This window comes from Sparus aurata, chromosome 13 (genome assembly GCF_900880675.1).
Source record: "Sparus aurata chromosome 13, fSpaAur1.1, whole genome shotgun sequence".
Classification (NCBI taxonomy): domain Eukaryota; kingdom Metazoa; phylum Chordata; class Actinopteri; order Spariformes; family Sparidae; genus Sparus; species Sparus aurata.
This window is the reverse complement of record NC_044199.1, coordinates 26566841-26593253: the sequence shown is the minus strand read 5'-3', so window position 1 is coordinate 26593253 and position 26413 is coordinate 26566841. Positions and strand designations below refer to the sequence as shown.

The following is a 26413-nucleotide window of genomic DNA, read 5'->3' as shown; positions in this document are numbered from 1 at the left end:
GGCGATAACATCCGGCTGGCCCTCCTGAAGGGATTTGAGTCTGCTTCAGATAAAAAAAAAAAACACAAAAAAAATGATGCACTTAGTCTTCTCACATTCTTTGCACTTCCCTTTTGTTTTTAGAAGTGTGCACATTTAGGAAGGGTTCAGTGTCTCTGTATGCTCATGGTGCCTGTAGGTCAACTCTCAGCTGTAATGTGAAGTCATGACCACCCAGAGGCACTGCTGACTCAAACTGACACCTGAGGCTGAGCCGCTCAGCTGCCGGAGGGAAGACGGTTTAAAAGAGAGAGACGTGGACGGGGGCGTGGTGAAGGTTATTTGTTTATCTTCCACTAATTGAATGCATAAACTGATTAATAAATCTTACATCTGCTAAGCCAGACTATGATTCTTTAAATCACTTTCAGAAAACCATACTTCTTCACAGGTAAGATGTAAATCACAAGAAATAATAACCATATCTTTATCATTGAGGTCTTGTATGATGTCAACCAATGCAGCATGTGTATGCAAGCTGTTTCATAGGAATCTTAACAAACAGAGGCAGCTTATGAAATCCTGAAGGTAAGTCATAACACAGTAATAATAAATATCAGGGTTGTCACGATACGACACAATATCTGCCGATATCACAAAGTCTGCCGCGATACAATTTCGATTCAATTCGATACAGGGGCATTAGATCGATATTAGATGATATCACATTCCCAATTTAACGCAATCATTCATGTTAATAGCAACTCACAAAAACAACTAAAATCTGATAATGGAGACGTGAAAGCAGATGTGAAAGCAATAGCAGGTAGTCTGCCTGACTCGATCACCAGTCAGAGAGGTTTCACACTCGGCGGCAGACAAAATTGCCTTGTGAAGTTATGTTCATCGGGAACCAATTCAAACGCCGTCCGTGTCGTTATTCTACAACCTTTACATTGTGCAATCAGTGTTGACTTCATAAAGATGACAAAAAAACCTACAACTCTTAAATATGAGGTGATGCCAAAGTGATAAAAGTCTTTTCTTAATATTCCTAATTCTAGATTTAAAGTAAGAGTAAAGAATACCCAATATCTAAGAGTCTTTATATCTTGAGTTGTTTAATGTTGTTGTTGTTGTTGTTGTTTTGTTGTTGTTATTTTGTTAATTATTACATTTGACTGGCAAATACAATAAACACTTGACTATAGGATGACACACAACATATCCTCACAAAAAAAATCAATAAATCAAGTACAATGAAATAAAGATTAGTTGGATCCCAGCAGCAGTTCATATAATTGAATTGATAATTACAATGATCTTTTCCCAAAGAAACTGGCTTTACAATATCTAAACAATAAAGATAATAATTTCAAATTGGGTCTTGATTGATTTAAATTTAAATATTTTACCTTACAAAATAATTTGTGTTTAAAATCTATCAATGTAAGAATTTGAAATGAAGGTTGAGTGGCTCGAACCAATTATGGATACTGGTCCACAGACTTAACATATGGACAATAAACATGGAATTGACCTCCTCTTACGTATTCTGTTCTACCTCGCGTTTTTAGGTAACATAAGATATAAGAATAAAAAATATTACATTTCAAAAACTATTACAGTATCAAAATACACAGTCTTGATGTGCGTAACTTTTTTCGAATAAAACATGCTGCCTTTTTGCTTCCTCATGTTTAAATCCCTTTCAGAGTGAATTTTGTCTTCACTTTGACTGAGGCGTTCAACGTCTTGAAATTGGCCCCCGGGACCCTGCCGTCGCACCGTCTGGTATCACCGTTTTACAAGCAGCAAAACTACACGAAAACATTTGAATAATTTTGGCCCCTCCTCCCTATTAGACCTTTCCCCGCCCCCTTTATGTCCCAAAATACAGAGGCGAACCTGTTGCTCCCCGGCTCAGGAGACGCAGATAGCTCAGACAACACACTGGGCTGGGGCAGCGGGGGTGGACATCTAGGAAACAAATAGTCGAAGGCAGACGGAACAAAATCGTCTGCCACCTCAGCTGGAGACCCTTCGAAAGGTTAGTTTGATCATTCCTCAATTCACGCATGCACTGAGAACCTGATCTGTCCATGCCTCTTTTCCCAAGATAACATTGTGCATGAGTTTTTCCATGACTTATAAATAACAACTGCTCTTACTTTGACCAGATGAGAGAGGAGAGTAAGAGAAGACGCATACTGAGAGACGTCCTCAATGGATCTTGATGGGACTCCGGTGAGAGGAATCCCCCTGCGACCCTGATCAGCCTTTAAAACCCTTTCGCATCTTCAGCTTTGGTGAAAAAGTGGAATGGAACGTGTCAGATAACTTTGAAAGTTTTTCAGAGGGAAAGAATTTGTAGGTAAACCCCCTGGTCAAGAACTCAAAACCTTTGAAGGACGAGAATCAGAGAACAAACTGAAAAAGGACAAGAAAGATTTGAAGGTTTGATTCCTGAGCTCTGAACTGACCACCCCATCACTCATTTAACTTCTGGGGCGGTGAGAGTCGAGAAAGAAGCCATGGATGTAGCAACAGAGAGTGTTCAGGAGGCGATGGTAAGCGAGGCTCTGGTTCAGTTCAAGGCCACGTTGCAAGCTGCCATCAAGGAGGTGCACGTGGATGTAAGTGCTTTCAAGCAGCGCATTGAGCAGAGGATTGAGGATCTGTGCATTTCAAACGGACCGTTGGCCGGGGCAGTGACCAAGCTGCAGGAAGAGAATGTGCAGCTCAGGGCGAAGATGGAGGCCCTCAGCCGCCTGGTGGAGGGTCTCGCTGGGGTGAATAATGAGAGGAGTCCTGCTGAAGTGAAGGGGAAGAATGGGGAGGACAGCTTAGAGAATGGACATGCACAGATAAAATCCAAGACCCAGGAGGAGCAGCGAGGTTTGGTCAACTCTGGAAGATCTGACAGCAGCCAGTCCAGTCTATCCACTTCCACATTCTCCGATCCATCAGGGTCAGGTGGGAGTGAAGGATGGAACAATGCTACTGCTCCTGCTTCAGTTCCCAGCTACACCCGAGCACCACCTCCATGGAGAGCAAAGAGACATGCAGAAATTAATGTGAGTACTCATTCTCCTTTTCTACAAACAGTACAATTTAAAGAATACCCGCCCGTGGATTGCAACAAAAGAGGGATACCAGCATGGACAACAGTAGTGGATCTGTTTGTCCGTAGGACAGCAACTGAAAAATGTAATTACAGATTCATCAGTGGATTATGATTATTATTGAGTCTGTAAAATGTCCAGAAAATTAGAAAAAAATAACACTCCTCAGAGCCCCGAGTGACATCTTCAAAATGCTTCTTTTGTCCAATCAACAGTCCAAAAACCCAAAGACATTTCATAAAGGATTGAGATATGCACATTTAAGAAGCTGGAACCAGCAAAGTTTGAAATTGCCTTATCATCTATTTGACTCCAAATGTGACCATGATTTACGAAATGAACATCATGCTCCAATGAAGAAGACTTAAAACTAGCAATTGAGACCATAAACTCATCTGGAAACTGCTGACTGAGGTAATAAATCAAGTAAGCAGTAGGCTAATTTTCTCATAAGCTTACATAGAATCAGACTTCCCCTTGAAACCAGTGGAATTGCTCCTGCGGGCCATTAGAAAGAATGCAGGTTGGCACAGACTTCACTTTTCAGACCTGCAAGCTTCGTCCATATTTCAGACAGTCGATTTATTGGCTTCCGCTTGGAAGCAACATGAGATGCTTGTCATTGCTAGCTGCCATCAAAAGAGCTAAACTGAACAACTTTGATGTTGATGATTGAGCATTAAGTGATGAATCAGATGGCCACCTTATCTCAAACCATGCTACGTCAGAGCGGAGGGTTAGGGCTGATGGGTGGGAAAGGACCAGCTGATTTCAGCGCAGAGGAATGTCGGTAGGGTTTGCGTTTCTACGGGACAGCTGGTCGTCCCTCTCAGGGTGTGTGGGGTTGGGGGTATTATTGACAGGGATGTAGATGCAATTGAACTTTCCATTCGGAGATTTGAGACTTGGATTGGCTGTGAAGCAAGATTCCTGAGTGATTAGGGCACAGAGATTTATTTATATAGCCTATCTGTCTTCAGAGGGTGCGTGTGAGTGACGTCATAAAAAATGCAACACAATACATGGACAGAAGCATGCAGTGTCGTGTCGGATACTGTCCCGGTTTGTCAGCTATATCCCTGACTGCTGACCTGTTTTCACTTCCACAATTTCAGGACTTTATAGCTTTAAGGAAATCAACCAGGAGCTGATCATTTAGACTTGCGGTCCTCACATCTGTACCTGTCTCCAAGGAGGAAGCTGCAGGGGCTGTCGAGAGTCGATACAGACCTTGCAGAGGCTCCAAAGAGCTTCAGTCCAAACCCCAAAAATACATGTGCCCTTTGGAGGACCTGCTGTCAAAAAACAGGGTCATGAGCAGCAGAGGGCTGAGATGGGGGGTAGGGAAGGGTTTAAAGTGTGTAAATGCGTGTGTGTGGTGGCAGGGTTGTTCTTAAATCCATGATGCCCAATATAAGGATTTAATCACTGTGATGGTAAAGGCTGTAATTGGGATATTCAAGGTTAATGACCCTAGAAAACTGAAAATAACGATATGATAGTATCTAATAATAGTATTGGCTGCCGATGCTATCACCGCTGCTCTCCAGATAGATGTTTGAGGCTGGAGCCGGAGGTTAAATTTATATTGGGGTCTAATCCTCACTCTTATCCACGTCCTCACATGGAGGTCTCAATGGATCAAGGCAGATCAGTTCATACGCATGTCTGATCTTTTGGATGTGACACCATGTTCTAATGTACCTGGTTGATTCCACAGTGAACTATGCAGTGACATTTGGAAGGATCGTACAGTACATCCACACATGCTTCGAATGCCTGACACACGCACAACTTTGTGGAGTAGGAAAAGGAGGTTGTAGAGAGTCAGGTGTGTCTGTTGGGAGCCAAGCACTTGACAGTTTCCTCCTCTGAACACAAGCACAGAGGTGCTAAGGTTCCTTGGCATGTCAGGGTGCTGCTGACAGATATAGGGAGGTGTGGGGATGACGTGTTTTTGTAGGCTAACCCAGGAGCTAGCATTGCCTTGGTCCCCTCGACAAAAAGCCTATGGGATATTTGATTGGATTATTGCTGAAAATAACCTGTGTCAAACACAAGTTTGTGATACTTCCACGTTTTCTTCAGCAAGATAATCTTCACAGATGAACAAGGCTTTTGTGATTTTTTTAAAGCATAAATCAAATGGAAAGCTAATGCTGGGCTGTAAACAGACTGCACTGTGTAAAGAGCGTCTAGTGTGCCAATGAGTCTTTGTGTTCGACATGATGACATTTGACGTGTGTAGTCGCATTTAGCCACTTGTTAGCAACTGCTGTTTTTAAGACACCTAAGTGCTTTATAATTTAATTGTGGGACATTTAATGATGTATTTTATGTTGTAGGGTTAGCAAACAGATTTCCACGTTTTAGGACTACAAACGACACCACCGTATTAGTATTCGAAAATCTAATCTGTGTGTTACTTGAGGCCACTGCGATGCAATAATTTCAACTTGCACAGATTCTGCAAGAAAAACAAAGGGTGGTCTGGCAAACGAGTTTGGGCTAACCAAAAGACACATAACTCTGTAAAGTGAATGCCATATTTCAACTATTTTCACTAGGACTAGGGAGGTGTCCGTTCGTTGGTTGGTTGGATTGTCAGCAATGTTATACAAAAACTACCCAATGGATTTTCACTAAACTTATATTGGAGGACCAGTCTCGATCCCAGAATAGACCCCAATAACCTTTGGTGCAGATCTAGAGGAAGGATTTCTTTTCTCAGTATCTGTTGATGATCTTGATGATCTTGATGAAAAAAATCAGGTGTCTGGTATCTATGGGTGAGAACAGACTGTTGTGCCTTGGCTGAGATATGCACTTTACCGAGTGCCTATCTAGTTTAGGGTTGTGTTTTTGCGTCTGCCTGAAGAATCAAAGTCCAAAGTCTCCTTTTAGTTTGGTTTGATTTCCAGCTCCCGAGAATTGTCTGGCTGCTAAATCCTCGTCTGTGTTCACCAGCTGGTTGCTAACTTTGTCTGTGGTAGTGTGTTCGGTCCTGAGCTTTTTCGCTCAATACAGCAGGAAAATGAGATTGATAAGAGCGCTAAGGCTGAGCCAAAACAGGAAGTTATGTGCCGTAAAAAACGAAATAAGGAGCTAAAAGAGTCTACAACGCTCTTCTAAACTTTATGGTTGGTGTTTTAGATGTCTCAAAGTTGGGTCATTCTTGTCGAACTGCACAGTATGCATCTACTTGTTAGCTGAAGAAAAGCTAAAAACTGTTAGAGTGTTGTGAAAAGCTCAGTATGATAACTGTATCAGTGCTGGCTTCTGTCGCTCCTCCATGGTGATAAAAACCATTTGGCCGGTAGTGTTTTCTCACTGCTCTCATAATGATCATGCCAGTGTTTATGCGTTTGTCCGTCTCCAACTCAAGAACGTTTGCACGTCTCCAAGACAGAGCCACAGTGGTATGAAGGTAAACCCAGGCAGAGGTTGGAGGGATTAACAGGGTCAGACAGTCAGACTGTGATATCCTACAGGAGCTACGGTGGAGCCAACAGATCACGATGGTGCTAATCTCCCTCCTGACGACCAGTTGACGGACCGGCTGAAATGACTGTATTACGTCGCTGCTAGATCACCGCGTGTGTCTGGAAAGCGAAAGACTCTGTGGGGGTGTGAGAGGGGGCAAACGCAGGCCGAGCTTCAGGCTGATATACTTAGGTGCTGTTTGAAGTGCTCGGGCTAACTTACTGATTTCCGAGGCATCCATTTGAGGCTATATTGGGATGTAAGAGGAGTGGAACGGAAACTCTTGCAAAGGGGCTGATTGCAGAATCTAAAATAGCCTCTCAGTGGGAACATGGGTTTGTTGGCCACAGCTGTCATTAGAGGAGATGTTTTCAACTGTTAACAGCTGAAGATCACACATTTAGAGAAGTCAGCACACACACACACACACACACACACACACACACACACACACACGGACAGATTTATCTCAGATGATAAAGGCCTAAAATTAATTTTAGCTCCACAGCATGCAGCAGTCTGAAAGACAAAAGACCGTCTCTGTTTGTTGTGGGCGAATCAATGTTGAACCCAGTGAGTGATGTTACCAAGGCAGACGTACAAATAGCAACAGACAGTCAGCCGCGTGTCTTACATAACACATTTACCTACCTGAGGTAATGGCTTACTGAGGAAATGGGGTTTCTTGTAATATTTAATTTAGGTTTGTCTTATTTTATGATTCCTCTTCAGACTTATAACAGTTTTCCTCTCTTTTACAGATCAGAGGTAAAAGTATTCAGATCCTTTTCTTAGGTGTCAATACAATGTTTTGATACAATATAGATATACAATCTACCCATTATTTTAATAATAAAATAATGTACTTTTACGATTATTATTATTCATATCTCAATTAGTAAAGCTATTACTACTGCTGTGGCTGCTGTATCCCCCCACCTCCCATCTCTCCCACAGCTATTCCCCCCTCTCGCCCTCCCTCACCCCTTCCCCCCATCCCTCTCCTTCTCTCCCTCCTTTTCGCTCTCCCCCTCTTTCTCATTCTCTCCCTACCTCTCTCTCCCCTTCTCTCTTTCTCGCTCCCTCTCTCCTTCTCTCACTCTTGTTCCCTCTCCTCTCTCTCTCCCTCTCTCCTTCTCTCTCTTTCTCCCTCTCTCTCCTTCTCTCTCTCCTCTTCTCTCTATTGCTCCCTTTCCTGTCTCACTCCCTCTCTCTCTTCCTCCGTCTCTCTCCGTCTCTCTCTCCTCCTCTCTCTATCACTCCCGCTCCTCCCTCCCTCATTTTTCTCTCTCCCCTTTTTTCTCATCCTCTCTCTCCCTCCCCTTGTCTCGCTCTTGCCTCCTCTCCCCTTCTCTCTCTCCTCTTTCTCCGTTCCTTCTCTCTCTCCCCTCTCCTTTTCTCTCTCCCTTTCCCTCTCTCTCCCTCTATTTCCTCCTCTCTCTTTCCTTCTCTCTCCCTCCCTCTTTCTCCTCTCTCTCACTCTCTTTCCTCTCTCTCTCTCTCTCTCTCTCTCTCTCTCTCTCTCTCTCTCCTTCTGTTGTTAAATGTGCATCTTTGACTGTAAAGACGCACATTTAACAACACAGTGCCTCACGTCCTCACTAACAATGAAGAATATAAATATAAATACACAGCAGTGTAAGAAACACACACCTCATATTAAAAGGTTTTGTCTAACAGAGCTATGCCAGAGCCTGTCTCCTCACCCCTGATAAATAAATTGGTGGTGTCCTGTTATTTGTGCGGAAATCAAAAATCATTTCTTTGTCTTAGTAGAACTTGCGTTCTACTAAGACGAGCCAGCGTCTTGTTATCGAAAAGCCGCTGGTTCAATTCCCCTGGTCTGCATGCCGAAGTATCCTTGGGCAAGATACTGAACCTCAAACTGCTCCTGATGTGCTGGTCCACACCTTGCATGGCAACCACCGCCATCAGTGTATGAATGTATTTATGAATTACTGTAAGTTGTGTGGACAAAAGCGTCTGATTAATTCCCTGAATGTCAAATTAAGAACCTCATCACACATATACATCATCATCAGTGATCGATGATGAAAACATCAGATGAGCTAGCCCTTCACTCATTTGTATGAAGAGTACAAGGATTCCCTCCAACCTGATGATTCTGCAAACATCATGCAGCAGATCATCGTCACAGTACAGAGCCAGGTGCACCCAGTCGCAGTTCTGCTCATGAAAGTCACTAAATAATAGAACTTCATGGTTTTTTTTACTTCCTGTCTTTCCTGCACAGGGCACTGATGCCAAAGGAGAGAAGAGTGATGCCCACGTTGCCACGATCGCTCGAGAGAATGGTAAACAAGGTACGCACATCGTCTGAGACGTTCTCCACACAGAGAACTGACCTCACCAGCAAGCTGACCTCATCTGTGGTTATGCTTGGTTGTGTCTCCTCAGAAGGCTCGTCAGCGGACTCTGATGCAGTCCAAACTGTTGAGGCCGTTCCTCAGTCTCAAAGGCCTCTCACCGCCTCCATGAAGCCAAGTCCAGAGTCTTCTGCCTTAACTGACTCTGTTCAGTCCAACGTGGAAACTTCCAGCGCACCTGGTCAGTTGGTTCATGTTCTACAAGTTACATTATATGTTTTTGTAATGCTTTATATTCAGAGATGGAGGCAATGCAGTTGATCTTTTTTTTTACTTCCAGACCAGGAGGAATCAGGTCCTCTGAACAAACCCCATCTTCCCCTCACTGCAATGAAAAAGTCCAGCTGTGAAGCTCCAGCTGTTCTTCACTCTCCTGCATCTGTTCCCAGAGCAACAAAAGAAACTCCAGTACAGTCAGTCGAGACTCCCGCTAAATCTGGTGAGCAGCAAATCGAATTCTGTCTCGTGAATCAATGTACTCCTTCATTTGTGAAGAATCTGCTGCTTCTATAAACAAACACATCACTCGTTACAGATGAACCCCAGCCTCATCTCCCTGTCACTGCCATGAAAAGCAAACTCAGTCCTGAGAGTCTGTCTGCTGCGAAACCTGCCCAGTCTCCAGCAGCTGTGCCTAAAGCAGCTGTCCATTCTCCAACAGAGGCTCCAACAGGAGAGGCAGGGGAATATCCTTTTGTAAGAGGTCGGTCCTTGACAAACGCTAAGAATGTGAATTTCAAGCACTTACGTCGCAGCAAATATCCTGGGGATTCATATCAAATATCTAATTATGAAATAAACCGATATTTATAGGATGAATGTTTGAAAAATGTGTTATTTTGTGAATCTTATCTTAAATAAAGAGGGCAGGATTATATCCTACAGACAGCTACCTGAGGTGCAGGGAGAAGTCGCTTCAATGCAAAACTGTGATCAACTTTTCTCAGCGTTACCACAAAAATAAAATAAAGAAAAGATAAGACCCGATTCCTCACCAGTGAAGCTCACTTGTTGAAAAAAATAGAACTGAAGATAATGAAAAATCGGAAAAAGCCCATATACACTGGTGTTAAAAGAAATTAAAGAAATAAAAGTGTGCATATTTCTTATTGCATTTTAAAAGAACTGGAGAAAATTCAGAATAAATGGGAACACGTTTTTGGCGCACCTCATTATATCCATAATAATATCCGTCAAATAGACTTCAAATGTGCAAGAATTTCAAAACATATACCAAAAAAACACGGTTCATACATATGCGGGACCTAACCTGGCTGTAGTTTGCAGATTTAGCAACAATTACATTTCATTAGTGACCAACATATTTTGGTGCTGCCCTCTAGTGGAACCACTCTGGACCCCAGTTCGAATATGGCTAAACAGAAGAAGTGAACATCCAGGCGATTTAAACCTGTGAACCCAATGATGACGAGCATGCTTCTCTTTACTCCTTTGAAAAAATATGACACAGACAAGTAGAATTCAACCCTTGAGTTACGCAGCTCTCTAGAGTTGAAATATTAGCTGCACAAACCAAGGATAGTGTATGACATGTGCTGCTATGATGGGAAATACTCAGGGGTGATAATCTGATGGAATCAACTAAAATAAATGACAAACTTAAAGGTGCTGTAGTTCAGACTTGGTGTTTCTTTTTTTCATTATTATTAAAGCATTCTAATTTAATTATTTGCGTTTTTTAGATTTAGCTTCTTAGTCAGAAAACGCGCATTTTATTCAGAAATGCCGCCCTTTCTAGTTTTTCATTTTACGTTTTGTTTGCTGTCCTTTTGTTGGCTTCACTCACACATCGACAGACATTTCCACTGCTTCCCTCTTTTGTTTTTCCAATGATACTTCACCACCGCTCTCAGCGACACTCACTCTCCAACTGCGCTTCAAAACCGCTTAAGGCGCCATATTTACCAAAAAAACACACTAAACTACCACTTCAATTCCATTTATCACTTATTCCTCTTTCAGGCCTGTCAATTGAACTTTTTTAGGAATTGTATTTCACATGCTACCTCAGCTATTTCGGTATTTCAAGATAATTTAGTATAATACGAAACACATGTACAGTTATTTAGGCTAAAACGTGAACACATTTTTATTACATTTTTGCTGAGTGAATGTAAACAGCAACAACAAGACGGTGATGACAATGTGGTCGGCATCTTCAACTTCACTTTTAACTGCGCGTGAGCTCCAAGCATCAGTGACGTACACACAGAGTCCACCTCTCTTCCTCCTGCGATCTGTTTCATATTTCAATGCCAAATGTTTTTTAGGAGGAGATTTTGCTACATTTCTGTTTTTTATTTTCCCTCCATGTATCCCTGATTTTTTTCCGGTGATTGCTCCATTCTGTCTTTGCTTGTGCAGCTACATCCCTAGCAAAGGAGTCGAGGACGCAGCTATCCCAGGAGCAGTCGGGTTCTGTGTCTCAGGCCCATTTTCCTCTCACAGCTGTGACCAAAAACAGCTCTGAGACCTCCGCTGCATCCAAGCCCGATCAGGTTCCAGCTGCTGTACCGAATCCTTCGGTACCTGAATCACCGACGGTAAAGAGAGGCATATACCCGTTCAAACATGGTGAGGACAATTCCATGATATTGAAATGTGGGAAGGTATACAAAATGATCATCGAAGCAAGCTTGAATTGTTGACTCGTGTACGCACAGTAACAGTTTTGTGCTTTATCTCTCTCTTCATTAGATGCCACTCAACCCAAGCCACACTTGACTCTCTCCGCCGCGAACACGTCCAACACAGAGTCGTCAACCACAGCTCAGTCTTCAGGTGTTTCAGTGTCACAGGATCCTGCCGTGAAACCCGGGGAATATCCCTTTAAGCGGGGTGAGTTCAATCAAGGACAGGATCTGTCTGTCGAATAAAGGTCATGGGAAGTTCCTTGTTTATTTTTTTAATCTCCATTCCTCCTCACTTTGTATTACACATTTTATGAGATCTTTTTATTTTCCATACTTTTAATTTTACCAATCATTCCCCTTTTTTTTTTCTCATCTCATTAAATCAGTACCCATTCTCAAGACACCCAGTCCCAGTCTAAAGAGAAGTGTCAGCTTTCCTCAGCCTGCAGGTAAAATATAGTAAACCCTCAATAGGGCTGGTTATATAAGTCATTTTACAAAGCTTTTTTCCTCTCATTTTTGTGTCTTTTAATCTCATTACATGTCTCCTCTTTTCGTGGTTTCTGCAGAAAAATTACTTCCCTCCAAATCAATCATAAAATCTGGCTTCTCACCTAATCTGGACAAGTAAGTCGTGCCCACGAAACCTGTTAACTATTCTTAGATTGCCTTTATGCAATGGAAATATCTTTTCAATGTATGGCAGCTTCAGTTTGATGTGATTTTCACTGTTTTCTCTTTTCCACAGGAAAGTGAACAAGACAGGTGGGGTAGAGTTTAAGCAGGATTTGATAAAATCACAAACACTCCCACGCTCCAATGGGGCTCAGGCCAAACGGGCCATGTTTGAGAGGATGAACTCAGAGCCTACAAAGTGAGTGTCTTTAAAATGATTTCATTTTCATCCTGGTCCACACCTTCAGATATCATCCCAGATATCACATAACAGTGAGTTGTATTTCTGTCCAACAGACCGAAGGATTCGAAGCCGAAACTGAAGCGCTCTCAGAGTTTTGGAGTTTCCAGCGCCAGTGGCATAAAACAGATCCTGTTGGAGTGGTGCCGCTCAAAAACCATTGGCTATCAGGTACGACAATGGAATTTTTTTTCACCCAAAAATAAAAACTCTGTTCCTTAAAAATGTCATTTAAAAGACTGTTTTAAGTAAGGCACGAAAAGTCTTTTAATTTCCTGAAAAATCCTGTTAGGTTGCCAAAAGAGGGACTTGAAGAAATAAGACAATGGGTCAGAAAACACAAAATGATCGTAAAGTAGCTCCCAAGATGCTTTTCTCTCATCTCCCGCTACACAATCTCACAGCAATGTAGAGAAAAGATGAATGAAACTACGGAATGAATGCATGAGAGAAAAATGTATGTGAAAGATTAAACGTGATGCCATTATCATCCGTCTCTCAGAACATAGACATCCAGAACTTCTCGTCCAGCTGGAGTGATGGGATGGCGTTCTGTGCTCTGGTCCACTCTTTCTTCCCTCTGGAGTTTGATTACAACACGCTGGACGCTGCAAACCGCAAACACAACCTCCAGCTGGCCTTCACCACCGCAGAGTAAGCTGTTGAGCGATTTTTTACAAGAGTGTGGGACCACAAAGAAGTAGCCTATACTGGTGACTATACCTTTTACTGTGTTTGTAAAATCTGACACTTTTACCATCAACGTTTCTGTTTCAGGGAGCAGGCTGACTGCCTCCGTCTGATCGAGGTTGAGGACATGCTGGTCATGGGGGACAAGCCAGACCCCATGTGTGTGTTCACATACGTCCAGTCCCTCTACAACCACCTGAAGAAGTTCGAGTAACTCTGTATCAGAGTTGATTACACAGCCTAGATGTTATTAACCACAGCGTGCCATGAACACTTTGAATGAGCCAACTAATGTGGAGCCTCCTTGGTTTTACACAGTGTGTGTGTATTCAACAGTTTTCCTTGAGAATTCACAGCTGACACTGATTCTTAAAATGCAGTTACCTTATGACATGTATTGTGATGTGTGTGGCTCTCAGGTGTTTATGTAGCTCTCAGTTCAATGATGCTGTAATCAAAGAAGAGAAGGTTACCTCTCAGTTAAAGAAATATGAATTTGTTGTAGCTGATGTGTTTGGGAACAGGTGCAATGTTACAAACCAAAGATTTATGATTATCAACCAGTGTAGAGATGTTCCAGTAACAATAAACTGGAGTCCTGCCCAGGTTGAGTCTTGAAATATGGCAAAATAAAGCAATTTTATAGTATTTTCCTAGCATTGTTAATTGTGGTAAAATGCTGCAAAGACTATTATGGTCAAGAGGTGAAGTGTAAGTAGAATTCTGAGAGTAATTCAACTAATTGTGTGACACATTCAGGCCAGTCAGTCAGACTGGTGCTGTTGAGAGTAGTTGACATGACAGTCGCCTAGACTGCGGGCTATATTTGACTCAGACTTTCAAACAATATGATATTAGTCATAAATCACACCATGCTCATCAGTATAAGGTCAAGAAAAACCTCCATACATTAATCCATCTGCAAGGAAGACCATGAGATATCGTTGAAAGTGCAGAAAAACGACAAACAAAACTCACTTCGGGCGCTGGGTAATTGTGTGGGCATTTCTCACTATTTTCTGAAGTTTTACAAACCGAACAATCAGATGAATAGAAACACGAAATAAAAGAAATAAAATAATCATTAAGTGCGGTCCTGTAAGTAATGGTTAAAAATTGGCTCCAACTCCAACAGTAAAATCCTTCTTTGTATTAATGCAGGAGCCATAATAATTAGTAAAGGATCTGAGTACTTCCTCCACCACTGCAAACTACTTTTTTTAGTGTGAACTTTCATGTTTTATATCATCTAAAGTCACTCCCCAACAAAGCATCTAGCCTAATTCCAACTCTACTGGAAACATCTCTCTCTGTGTGAGTATTGCAAAATGAGAGGTGGTGACATGTTTATGCAATGATGTGATTGTAATAAAGACAAGGGGGATGGTGTGGGAAACCAGGCTATTTATCATCCATGAGTCAACCCATAACTGAACAGCTAAGTTCTCACAAGAATTCAGAAGATCCTCACTGCTGACAAGTTTGCGAACCCATGATGAAAATCTAGGACTGGTGGATGGAATATTTGTTTATGTAGCTTTTTTTTAGCACTTTTAGAAAAATGTGGATTTACATGCAAAATGTGCCTGGAAAAGGTTCATTAAATGGAGTGTACATTGCCATCTACTGGTAGCCCGAATGTAGCCCAGTGCAAAAGGCCATTGACCTACAATGCATTTTAGGTGTACTTTCATTTTTCAAATTTGTAGTCACCCTTGAATTTTATATTCATTTGACAATTTGAGAAAAAAAAAATTTGACAACTAAAAATTGATTATTATTGTTAAACATAAACCTTGCCTTATGCCTCATAAATGCGTGTTTGTAAGCAGTTTAAAATCTGGGTAAGAGCCAAAGTCTGCAGAAAAGTTTAATTATGGTGCGTTTACGGCTTAGTACATAAATGAGAGAAACTCACGTTGTTGCCTTTTGCTGCCACATTGTTCTAAGTGATTCCTCAGAAATGAAAGATTTTCTGCAAGAGAATAAAAGTGTGAATTGCATACTAAATAAACAATTGAAGGAACTTAATGAAATGCTGCATTTTAAGGGAGGTAGAGGAGTCGTTGCCTCGTATCTACACATTTTTTAAGGGGCGTGAACGCAGCGCTTCCCATTGACCAGGCATCCCTTCCGGTAGATGAGGTCAACTTTTCCCCAGATCCGCCATTTCAGTCCCGGAGTTTCTTGTTGCACATTAGTTTTGATTATTTAAATATTTTTCTCATTTTAGCGCTTACGCTGTTGGCTCTTGAGTTTTGTGAGACAACAGAAGTCCCGTCACTGTAAACGTCGTGACATTATTTGAGTAAGTTGCTTAAAACTGCGGAATTATACCGTATTTCCAGGGGCAGCGTTAGTCAACCAAAGTTTTTGTATGAGTTGCGGATAGGGAGAGGCGGCGGGGAAAGGCCTCAAGCCTCGGACAGAATTTCACAACCATGGCTGGTAATTTTGATGCCGAAGACCGTGCAAGCTGGTACTGGGGACGGCTAAGCCGCCAGGACGCAGTTTCTCTTCTACAGGGACAGAGACATGGCGTTTTTCTGGTGAGGGACTCAATCACCAGCCCTGGAGACTACGTGCTGTCCGTTTCAGAGAACTCCAAAGTGTCCCATTATATAATCAACAGCATCAGTAACAACCGGCAATCTGGCTCAGGTAATGTTGAATTGTTTCACCTAGGAAGGTACTTGACCTGGCTTGCTATACATGTTCACACGATACCAACGTTTCAACGCTTATTTTCGTTTTAATTGTGGTTTGCTGTGATTTAGTCCAACTGCTTCGTCTAGCCACGCCAAACGCCCGTCAAGAATGGCACAATTTAACCTGATGTAGGTAAAACGTAAAACATACCTGCCCTTTATCACAATAGTTTAAGCATTTTATGTGTTTTCGGATGGCACTCTCGACATCGGCATCTATACAATATGATAATGTTCACAATTTCGTACGAAATTGAAAACTTTCACACTGCTTGCTACCGCCCAGTATTTTGGACCCTTTAGCGTTAGCTAGCTCAACTGCTAATGCTAGCTACTATAGGTAGAGAAGAGGAGTCTGTTAAGTTTTAGCACTTTTGACTGAAATTATATGTCACTTGCTTTATTGCGGCTAATCCACATGTATGAAATGTATCAGTTGAATGTGGTAACGTAAATGAAATCGTAATGCTAATGTACAAATTGTGTGCTTTTGTTGTATGAGCATCGTAAAGTTAAGTGGGCTACTTTTTAAATGGAGTTTGGTGCTTAGCTAGCTAGCTAGCTATCAACAACTTATCAGGCTTGATTTATTAGAGCACCAGACAGGGGGTCATTTATGAATCTTTTCTGACTGAGGGTTGAGGCGGTGTTTTGTCCTTGTGTAGGCAGCAGGACGGTAGCTCAGCGGGCAGCGGCAGCGAGGTGGGCTGGGCTGCTGCTGCTGCAGGGATTGAATGAACTGGGCAGTCTGGGCTGTCACAACTGGAGGATGACTGATCAGATTGGCGTTTCAGGAATGTCTGTGATCCTGCCCTGTTGCTCATACATAGTCCTGCTAACAGGTCTGCTGCTGTGCTTGTGGCTCGTTGTCCTTTCTGGGCCATTTTAATTTGTGTTACCCTACAGTTAACCATCAAATGATAGGCCATTGTGGTAACTACATCATCCCAGTCTGTCAGAGAAAATATGACTAATATTCAAGTAGTTGTGTGCACAATTCTTTTAAAATCACAAGCAAGTAAGTAATAAAAGTGTAGCAACAGTTCCTAGTTTTTGGGCTGTTATTTGAATCAGAAGGAAATATGGAGCCAACGATTAGACAGAACCAATTATTGTGATGAAATCTGACTTATGCTAAAAAAGTGTTCAGTGTTTACTCAAAATGATGTAGGCTAAAGCGACTCCAGATTGGATGATATTATCAGGGTTTCTCCTCAGCAGCACCCCAGCTGATTTGGGCACCACTTAAGCCAAATTAAAGTCAACATGAGAAAATCAGAACTAACAAAATGACACATCTAATGGTTGTAGTTGGTCCTTAGTGGACTTCTTTAGCAAGTTTTATCCTTAAGCTTTTTGGATGTTTCTATTATCTGCTCTGGCTTTTTCTAACCTTTTTTCCAACTGTTTGTCACAGATATGGTGATAATAATCTAAAATTATGTGAAATTGCATTTTTTTATAAATGTGAAACATGTAGAAATTTTCATGGAAAGAACTCCCAGCCCCCTCCTGTAAATATGAAGTCTAAGCCTTTTTATAATGAGGGGAAAATTATTATGGTAATAATAATTGTCTGCTATGTTGATGTTGCTGACTTCACTGTCCTTCTAATATCTACGGTTGTGTTAAGTCATTGTTGACACTGCTGCAAACCAACAAGCAGAATTGCTTATTGACAAAATTGGATTCGTAAGATTTTGCAAGAATAAGCAGCATGGCATTGAGTTGTCTGTTATTTAAATCACTGAATTATCCCATCCAGCATTCAGGTTTTTGTGTTTACAGGTAGTTTCTGACTTGAATTTGCAAATCATTTACCATACAATGGTATAAAATTACTTTTGGATCATTTAGGACTGCCTCTGGAGACTCATCATCCCCTAATAGTCTCCCCAAACCTAGCACTCGATGGGATGTGGTTGGACTTTTCAGTCAACCGTTAATCTTCTTGCGTGCTATGTGAATACAAAGTTGTAATTGTGATTGTGGCATTTGAATGTTTCTATGATGTTTTACTATCCGCAATCTAACAGAGTCACCTTTCGTCTGCCAGGTGTGGCTCCTCCTCGGTTTCGGATTGGGGATCAGGAGTTTGAAGCGCTGCCGGCTCTGCTAGAGTTTTATAAGATCCACTACCTGGACACCACCACACTCATAGAACCCATAAGCAAGGCCAAGCACACAGGATTCAGCTCCTCCGTTGGCGTCCCACAGCAGCCTGATGAGGCAGAGTTCGTGCGGGCGCTGTTTGACTTCCCCGGCAACGATGAGGAGGACCTTCCCTTCCGCAAGGGCGACATCCTACGTGTGCTGGAGAAGCCAGAGGAACAGTGGTGGAATGCTGCTAACCAGGAGGGCCGAGCCGGGATGATCCCTGTGCCCTACGTGGAGAAGTACCGGCCTGCCTCGCCCACTGGTGCCAGCCTGGGTACCCCTGCTGCGGGGACTGGACAGGGGGGGCTTGTTGGAGGGGTAGCAGGCAGCACAGATGGAACAGGGGCCCCTCAGGCCAATCCTCTGGGGGATCCGGGCCAGTATGCTCAGCCTGTGGTCAATGCTCAGCTCCCTAACCTACAGAATGGGCCCGTCTATGCCCGAGCCATTCAGAAGAGGGTGCCCAACGCCTACGACAAGACTGCGCTCGCTCTGGAGGTATCAATCCCACCCACCATTCATTTTCTCCAAGGCTGTCCTTCCATTCACTGTTAACCTCTTTTCTCTGTTTTCTTTTTTTGGTCTCGGCTGAGGCAGTCTAGATTGTCCTCATTGTTAATGGCTTACTCATGCATGTGAGCATGCACACAAAGTATCTTTACAAATGCAAGCTGACAGTGCACATGAAGACACTCAGAGTGGAGATGGCTCTATAGAAAAGGTGGACACAGATCCTTTACAGTGGCCTCTCTTTATGTACACACTGTTGCCTGTTGGATTAATGTGAGTGTTACATTGTACATTCATTACCAGCGAAGCCCAGTGAAACTAGCTTTGTTGTTTGTAGATGTTTACTTGGAACAGATAGATGCTCAAATTGGTAAATAAAATGCAGATAATGTTGGAGGGTAATGAAGACAGTTTGACATCCATACTGTTTACTGCAAGCTGATGGTTAATGAGCCTAGCCTGATAACAATAGATTTAGAGCTGCAAAATTTTATTTGATTTAAATAATCTTTTAATAATATTGGTCATTCTTGGTGGTGGTAGCTGTCACTGCTTTTCTCCCAACTTCTTCCCATCGATATGTACAGTGGGTCTGGGACATTTGGAGAGCTACTGAAGAGTAGATTTCAAAGCTAAAGCTGAATTTAATTTAATTTTTTTAAAGCAAACATACATTTAATCTATCTTCACAATCTACCTTTGGGCAAGTGCTGGTTGGTACCATTGCTGAACACAGCCATCTCTTAAATTCCTCAGATGTCACTTGTTGTGGCTCTAGATGTTCTCTCTACCGCCTATGAGCCTCCATTTTGTTTGAAAAAAACATGGAAGATGGTGTATATGCGTGCTTCTGTGTGAGATGAAGCAGACTTGATGACATTAAAGTGTTTACGAACCCCTGCTGGGGTGTTAAAATAGGTCACAATATATTTTCGCAGCCTGCCAAAGTATAGACTATGTGTAGGAAACAGTGTGAAGTCACGATTCACAGTGCTGTACACAATGCTCCCACTGTAGATAAGGACAGCAATTGGCGTCTAATTTTCAGCTGGCAGCTCATCTGCTTGCTGTAATTTACTTTTTCTGTACATCTACCTCATCTGTTTTTAGCTTCTAACAGAGGAAACACTCATTAAAACTTTTAAATGAAACCACTGCATCAGAAGGACTGCCAGTAAAATAGACACAACAGGGAGGAAGTGACTGATGTGGGATTTAGAAGGTGAATATAATATTGTTATCTGGACTAAAGCTGCTGTAGCTTTCTCCCGACAACTTAATTAACAAATTTATCTGATTTCATTGACAATTCAAATGGTTCTGGTGTTGTGCTCAATATTGGTTTCCCAGTCGGAGGAATAGTTGGCCAGCTTTGAAGGTGTGTTTAAGGGCATGTATGTCAGAACCCGACATAGCTCGTGACGACATCTACCTTACGGAAACATTGGAGTTGCTGTACTACCAATGCCCTGATTGAGTTTGTATGTATTGTAGTGAGACTTTGTTATTTTTCTATTAAAACACCAAGGTCAGGCTATAACATACACCAACAAACCAATCATGCCAGCGGTGGACTAACAGTTCACATGGTATGTTAGGTAAAATTGTCACCGCTCGTCAACGTCAGTCCGGGGGGGGGGAGACACGGATGTACGGACAGCCGGTCATCAACTCCGTCAGCCAGGGGACGGACGGACGCTCATCGCCGTCAGCCGGGAGCTCCTAGCCATCAACCGGGGGACGGCGGACGGACGGACGCTCGACACTGTCACGCGCGGAGTATAGCGGTGCTTACCGAGCGGTATAGCGGCGCAGCGCCGCTGTTCCACCGTCTGGGGAGAACCCTGAGAGGAAATATCGCGATATATCTTAGTATCGATATTTTGGCACACCCCTAGTAAATATCACTATAAGTTTTATTGTATTTTTTCAAATTAGTTATTACAATACAACGCAATGTTCTGTGAAGGCAATGGACTCACAGTCATGCTCACTACAAGTATGAGGAGGCATATTTTTATCAAGACTGGGATGTCAGTCTTGATAAAAATATGCCTCCTCATGCTAGTTACATTTACAAATTTGACAAAGACTAAACCTATAAATACTTGAAGTGGTAGTTTAGTAAGTACATAATATTATCTAAGTTAGTTTACTTTTCTCTGGGTATTTTTTGTATATTTATAACCTAAGATGTTTTGGTTTATTTTTAGTTACCTACAATAACCTTTGAGTGGAGAAAGATGAAGAAAGTGTTCTTGTATTGCATCTCCTTATATATCTCCTTTTTTCGTCATTTGCCAGGTGGGAGACATGGTAAAAGTGACCAAGATCAATGTGAACGGCCAGTGGGAAGGTGAGTGCAAAGGCAAGCGAGGCCACTTTCCCTTCACCCACGTTCGACTGTTGGAACAACACCACCCTGAAGACGAGAGCTGAGAAACAAACGCACTCCCATCATCACTTCGACAGTGTCCAGCACATCCCTTCTCCTTTCGGCCATTTTGTCATCCTCAGAAAGAAAAAGATTGATAAAAGCACACAGTATATGAACCTATGAGCTAAACCGGTCAGGGACTCTTGACCCTGCCAATGCAAGACTTGTTGGGTGATCTTACCTAATGTCATTTAGAAAAGTTTACACTAAGGTCAGACTGATATCGGTTTGCCTATATGAACCTTCTTTACAGTAAGCATTACACACTGTTGGCTTCCTCCTCAACTACAGCATAACGAGGATATTCCAAAACAAAATGAAACATGTTTTGTATTCAGATAGATGGCATCATTTATTGATGGAATATTTATTAAGGATACATTTAAAAGAAACCCACAATAAATCGGTTACATGTCTGTGCATCCAATACAGAGATCGATAACTGAAATTCAAAAGCTAACCTGCCATTAAATCCATTTGCTGCCTGGAATCTATTAAGATGGTCTCCTACAGTATGTGATGTGCATTAATCACATAGTAACCATGGTAACATGTGCACATCAGCACAGGGATCTTCTTCAAAAGGAGTTAAATGAGAGGTGTGTTGTGCTCGTGTCTTCAATGTATTTGAGCAATTCTTCATTATTTAATGTAGAGCCCACAAAAGAATTACCCCCTGCAAAACACCTCTTTTTCATCCTGTTTCTACCTGTCTGGAATTATTTCTAACATCTGATCCAGTTGTAGTCTTGACTAAATAATTCTTTCAACCATTTATGCCTTCATGAGCTCTTAGGATCATGTGCAGAGATATTTGATTTCCCTTTGTGGGAAATCAAATATCCAGATGATAAAGGATGACCAAAATCAATAAATCTGTCCAATCATTGAGCTAACTCTCAGTCCATATCCCTTAATGTTGCTTATTTGCCTGTTTTAATATGTCAGTTTAGTATATCAGGAAATGGACCAGCACTAAGAAGCAACAATCTTTAATTGTTTTCTTTAGTCTAAACTGAAATAACCAAACTACAGCTGTGAAAGCAAACTTGGGTTAGATGTTTGGGTGGTTTCTGGGATCAACAACTAGTCGAGGCAGTGATGTTTCTTTCCCTGAAGAGTTTAATTAATTTTGATATGAATAAATAGAAGAAAAGGAAGGACAATTGCCAGTTTGAAATGGTTTTGATCCAGAATTGGCAGTATGAGGCGCCAGTAACCGGTATCAGTCGAGCCCTAGTTTACAAACCTCCAGCCCAGTATTGAAGTTTGCACCACACATCCACAGCACCTACTCCTTCCGTTCCTGTGGTGTCTGTGTATCCCCACCCACTACATTTCATTCACACACAGAAGGGAGAAAGAATCGATTGCACACAGGAGACAAAACACTCTCACAGAATCATGAATCAGTGAGTTTTTGTAGTGCTAGACTGTGAACCTCGTAGTGAGACGAGCAAAGACTTTTCCTGTCTGGTGGAGAAGGACGACACTCCTCCTCGCCAAGACGACTTCACCAACTTATTACATCCCACACTACAAACCAAGTCCTCTTTTTTTGTACTAAAAGTGGAAAATATTATGATTTAATTGACTATATATATATACACACACACACCTTACATGCTAAATACTGTAAACATTCTTCCTTCGTTATTTGATTATCGTTAACTTTTTGTTACCAGAGACTGTGCATCTATTATTTTATGTTCCTCTTTTGAAACACTATTCAGCGCCAACGTCGATGAGTTCAAATGCAGCCATGTGACAGAACAAAATAAGCATCCTTTCAAGGAGTAGAAACGATCCCCTGAGGCAGTTTTAGAAGATGAGAGGAGAAAGGTTGACGGATTTTATTTTTGTCTTCCAGCAGGCTTTTTATTGCATTGTCATTCTATGAAGCTTTTCAGATCAAATCCGCCCTGAAACACTAATACCATTGCATTTTATGTACAACTCGTAAAACAGACATTATGTCACTTCATATGGTAATTGTTTCTCATTTGCTGTTTCCTCATTAAATACACATGCTATTATTACACATAAAGCTTTTGCAAACTCACACTGGCCCACTGAGCATTATGTCATCATGAAAATAAACCATAAAATGGTTTATTTCTATTGTAGGAATTTTACTCTCCTTATCTAAATGGCATTTTCGAACATCCTGTTTCAGAATGCCTTTCTCACCACTTTAGGCTTTCCTACCTAACATTGTCCCCATTGTTACTAAGTGTAACATAATTAGGTGACTTGCAAATGGCGGTAACATGCCAGTTTTCTGTGATCATAGTCTTATAGTTGTACATCAAGCTAAGATTGGGTTACACGTTTTGTGTATTAACTCTCCACTGATACATTAATGCAATTGATTCCTCTTGTATTGTGCAAATGTTAAACTACAGCAGGAACATTGTGAGTGGCAAACTTCAGCGACACAAAGGAGTCAGTCAGCTGGGAGGATAAATCCTCTCTTCCTCATGTCTGGTATCGCAAAAGATGGGACGTGTTATTGGAAATCAGTGGCCCCAAATCTGGATCAGTCAGTCAGTATTGTTTTTGATATTTTAATATGAACATGCAGCCAAATGGTTTCCAAACTCTATGGTAGAGGTGGGGAATCTGACTATTTTAGATCATGATCTATCTTGAAGGCACCCGTAGTCTACTTCCGAGGAGAATTATTAGGGGTAGTGGGATTTAATAGCCTGTTCATTCTGTTTCCCAACTTCACATAACCTCATCAGATCCATGGTGTTAGAACAGGCCAATAGAGGGATCTAACCAGCTGGATAGATATACTGATTTGAAATATTTATTCACGTGGCTCTTTCTTGTGTGACATATTGTAGACAAAGCAGTGCGAGTAATAGCTAGCAACATGCCAGATGAGGAGCTGGTGCCAAAAAAGACCTATCTTAAATGCAACCCGATTGCCAGAATAAATCTTTGCTAAGTACATTTCTGTAAAAGTACATTTCTGTAAAACTACAGAGTGTTTCTTCCATTGCTTCTTTATGTTTGTTTAGGTTCAGTTTTCTAGTTTTCTCTCGTCACAGCGCTGTGCTTATGGTCTGCTTTAGGTTTAGGCACTAAAACCATTTGGATAGGGTTAAGAAAACATCATGGTTTGGCCTAAGGTAGCCGGCAGCAGGAAATGGTCCACAGGTCAACTTGGTTTTGTCGCCATAAAAATGGCTGGAAATCTCCCCACAGAGTTGAGCTGCTGTAGCACGCTTGGCTTATAATAACAAGCTCAACCATGCCCTTGGGTCCAATCTGTAAAACAAAAAATGCCTATGGACAAATATTCCCTCAGTGTTTATTATATTTACTGTACAGACTGTATGGTAAGAAGTTGTACATCTCACACATACATCAAAATAGCATCAGCATGGTTTCCTATGAAGGCCTTTTAAAAAAAAATATATCATAGATGCATTCAGTGGCACATTTATTAATATGAATTCCTTCAGTGTCCTCCATGTGCTTAAAGTTATCCAAGCTGTATGTTGTTGGAGAACAATTGCAACTGATATGTGGTGAAATTGTGGTATTTTGCTGCTCTTGTCGATACAATGTGTTAAGACAGTTGGAGCCAATAGAGGTGTTGATTTGCAAACAGTCACAGATGAATATGTGTCCACTAAGCTAAATGAAAAAGTGGAAATCTGTGTACAATTTGATTTATAAACCACATGGAAGATAGTGCAGATGCATATTGCTGCATTAATATGAATACACAAAGTTTGTCTCTAACCTACATTAAGTTTTTTTTTATTCATCTGGCCTCTGACTGCTATCATGAAATGTAGTCTTGAGTTCACAATGTTTTTATAAAATTGTAAAAAAAAAAAAAAAAAAATGTCCCTCCATTTCTCGTTATTGATACTCAAATTAGGTAAGATATTTTTGTATGCCACATTAATGCCATATTTTTATTACTTTAATATGTTCATCCGTGGGTCATATACAGCACTGTATATGCTTATAAACACATGTAATAGTTCTAAGCCCCTATATTTTATCTTTCTTTTTTTAAATGAACTATTTGAGCCTAGAAAGCACATTTAGTGCTAAATGTTCTCACAAAAGTCAGCCAAATGTAACTACATTGTTCCTATGAGGGTATAGGTGACGAATGAACAATAAAAGACTGGTCTGTCGATTCTGTAGTGGTACCACTTAATTTATAAAGTTTTTAAATCCTATTTTTATATTTGTTGTAATGCCTTTATGCAAAGTGTTCATTGGGTATTGCTCCCATAACTCCCACTCATTGTTGCCTTTGAGGGATAATTTCACAATTCCATGACATTATTTTAATTCAGCTGTCCCACTGCAGGTAGTTAACGACCAATGAATGCTTTAAATTTTTTTTCAATGTTTTCAGATACCACTGTTGATCCTACAATATGCACCTTATCTCCTCTACAGCTCTCTTCATGCCAAATCATTTTTGACTTCCTTTTATTTTACAGTGATCATATATTTTTGTTTTGACTTTGAAAGAAACCAGAACGTGTGAAAAAGTTTTTTTTTTTTTTAAAGAGTACAATATGTCAAAGTCTTATAAAAATATATTATTTGAAGTTAAAAATTCATTCTTAATTTTTTCCACAGCATGTAATGTGTACATATACTTAGTCAATAAAATATGTACCAGATTGTCTGTTTGGGCTTTATATTACTGTCTCCATATGGTGTGAAGTTAATCCATTTAATTAAAGTCAGTGTTTGTTGTTGATGCTGAATTGTCTGATCCAGCTTTTCACTCAACTCCTACAAGTGACCTTAAAGGTGCAATATGTAAGAGCTTCAGTTTAAAATGTTCATTATAAGAAGAAACAACAATGTTGAGGTTGTGTTAACTTTTTAAGTTAGCATGCTAACCTGCTAGCTGTGACCCATCCTGTCTTGTATTAGCACTACTTACAACAAAAGGCGATAGTAAAGCTCGGGCAGAGGGAACGAATCCGACTGCTGGCTGCATGGCCAACTGAACGAACTAGCAGATGGCAGCTACAGTTAGCGGTTACTCTGGTCATATTCTTCCCCTATTTGCTTAGAGTATGAATTTCCCAGGTGGCTTATTCTTACATATTGCACCTTTAAGTGACACCAGCTTTTCAAGTCAAGATTTTCTGCCCGTTTACATCTAGTACAGAACATTTGTCTCATGAACCACCAAAACAGATTTGTGGTAAAATAAATCCAGAAAAGAACAAAATGAAGAGATTATTAGAGTACCGAAATGTATGTTCTCTGGATAAATGAAGGTACTGTATGTCTCTTGCGGTTGAATTCTTTTGCAGTCATATTGTATCGTCTACTGTACACTTCTATAACCCTCCTACAGTTTATTGA

At 41.2% G+C, this 26413-nt stretch overlaps 2 protein-coding genes across 3 annotated transcripts; both read left to right on the top strand.

Annotated features, from left to right (window-relative positions):
• The first annotated feature begins 1869 nt into the window (after positions 1–1869).
• LOC115593405 (smoothelin-like protein 2) lies at positions 1870–13882 on the top strand. 2 transcript variants are annotated; one of them, XM_030436898.1, is made up of 14 exons: positions 1870–2029; positions 2160–3056; positions 8842–8902; positions 9006–9155; positions 9255–9413; positions 9510–9677; positions 11360–11569; positions 11693–11833; positions 12015–12077; positions 12198–12255; positions 12377–12502; positions 12601–12715; positions 13047–13198; positions 13322–13882. In XM_030436898.1, the coding sequence occupies exons 2-14, from the start codon at positions 2514–2516 to the stop codon at positions 13446–13448; spliced, it is 2073 nt and encodes a 690-aa protein (XP_030292758.1). In that variant the 5' UTR covers positions 1870–2029; positions 2160–2513; the 3' UTR covers positions 13449–13882. The 2 variants fall into 2 exon arrangements, with proteins under 2 accessions (XP_030292758.1, XP_030292757.1); XM_030436897.1 differs by having other exon boundaries at positions 8842–8911.
• A 1477-nt stretch (positions 13883–15359) lies between these two features.
• Positions 15360–25715, top strand: LOC115593448 (adapter molecule crk-like). The gene is made up of 3 exons (XM_030436961.1): positions 15360–15895; positions 17999–18597; positions 20914–25715. Exons 1-3 carry the CDS (start codon positions 15676–15678, stop codon positions 21046–21048), a joined length of 954 nt encoding a protein of 317 aa, XP_030292821.1. The 5' UTR covers positions 15360–15675; the 3' UTR covers positions 21049–25715.
• The last annotated feature ends 698 nt before the right edge of the window (positions 25716–26413 follow it).

Excerpts from the sequence above, each read along its gene's own strand:
- LOC115593405 (XM_030436897.1), top strand. The coding sequence starts at position 2,514 with ATGGATGTAGCAACAGAGAGTGTTCAGGAGGCGATGGTAAGCGAGGCT. Across the intron at positions 12,503-12,600 it reads ATGAACTCAGAGCCTACAAA|ACCGAAGGATTCGAAGCCGA; the intron begins GTGAGTGTCTTT and ends TCTGTCCAACAG. Across the intron at positions 13,199-13,321 it reads CTGGCCTTCACCACCGCAGA|GGAGCAGGCTGACTGCCTCC; the intron begins GTAAGCTGTTGA and ends TTTCTGTTTCAG.
- LOC115593448 (XM_030436961.1), top strand. The coding sequence starts at position 15,676 with ATGGCTGGTAATTTTGATGCCGAAGACCGTGCAAGCTGGTACTGGGGA. Across the intron at positions 15,896-17,998 it reads CAACCGGCAATCTGGCTCAG|GTGTGGCTCCTCCTCGGTTT; the intron begins GTAATGTTGAAT and ends TTCGTCTGCCAG. Across the intron at positions 18,598-20,913 it reads AGACTGCGCTCGCTCTGGAG|GTGGGAGACATGGTAAAAGT; the intron begins GTATCAATCCCA and ends GTCATTTGCCAG.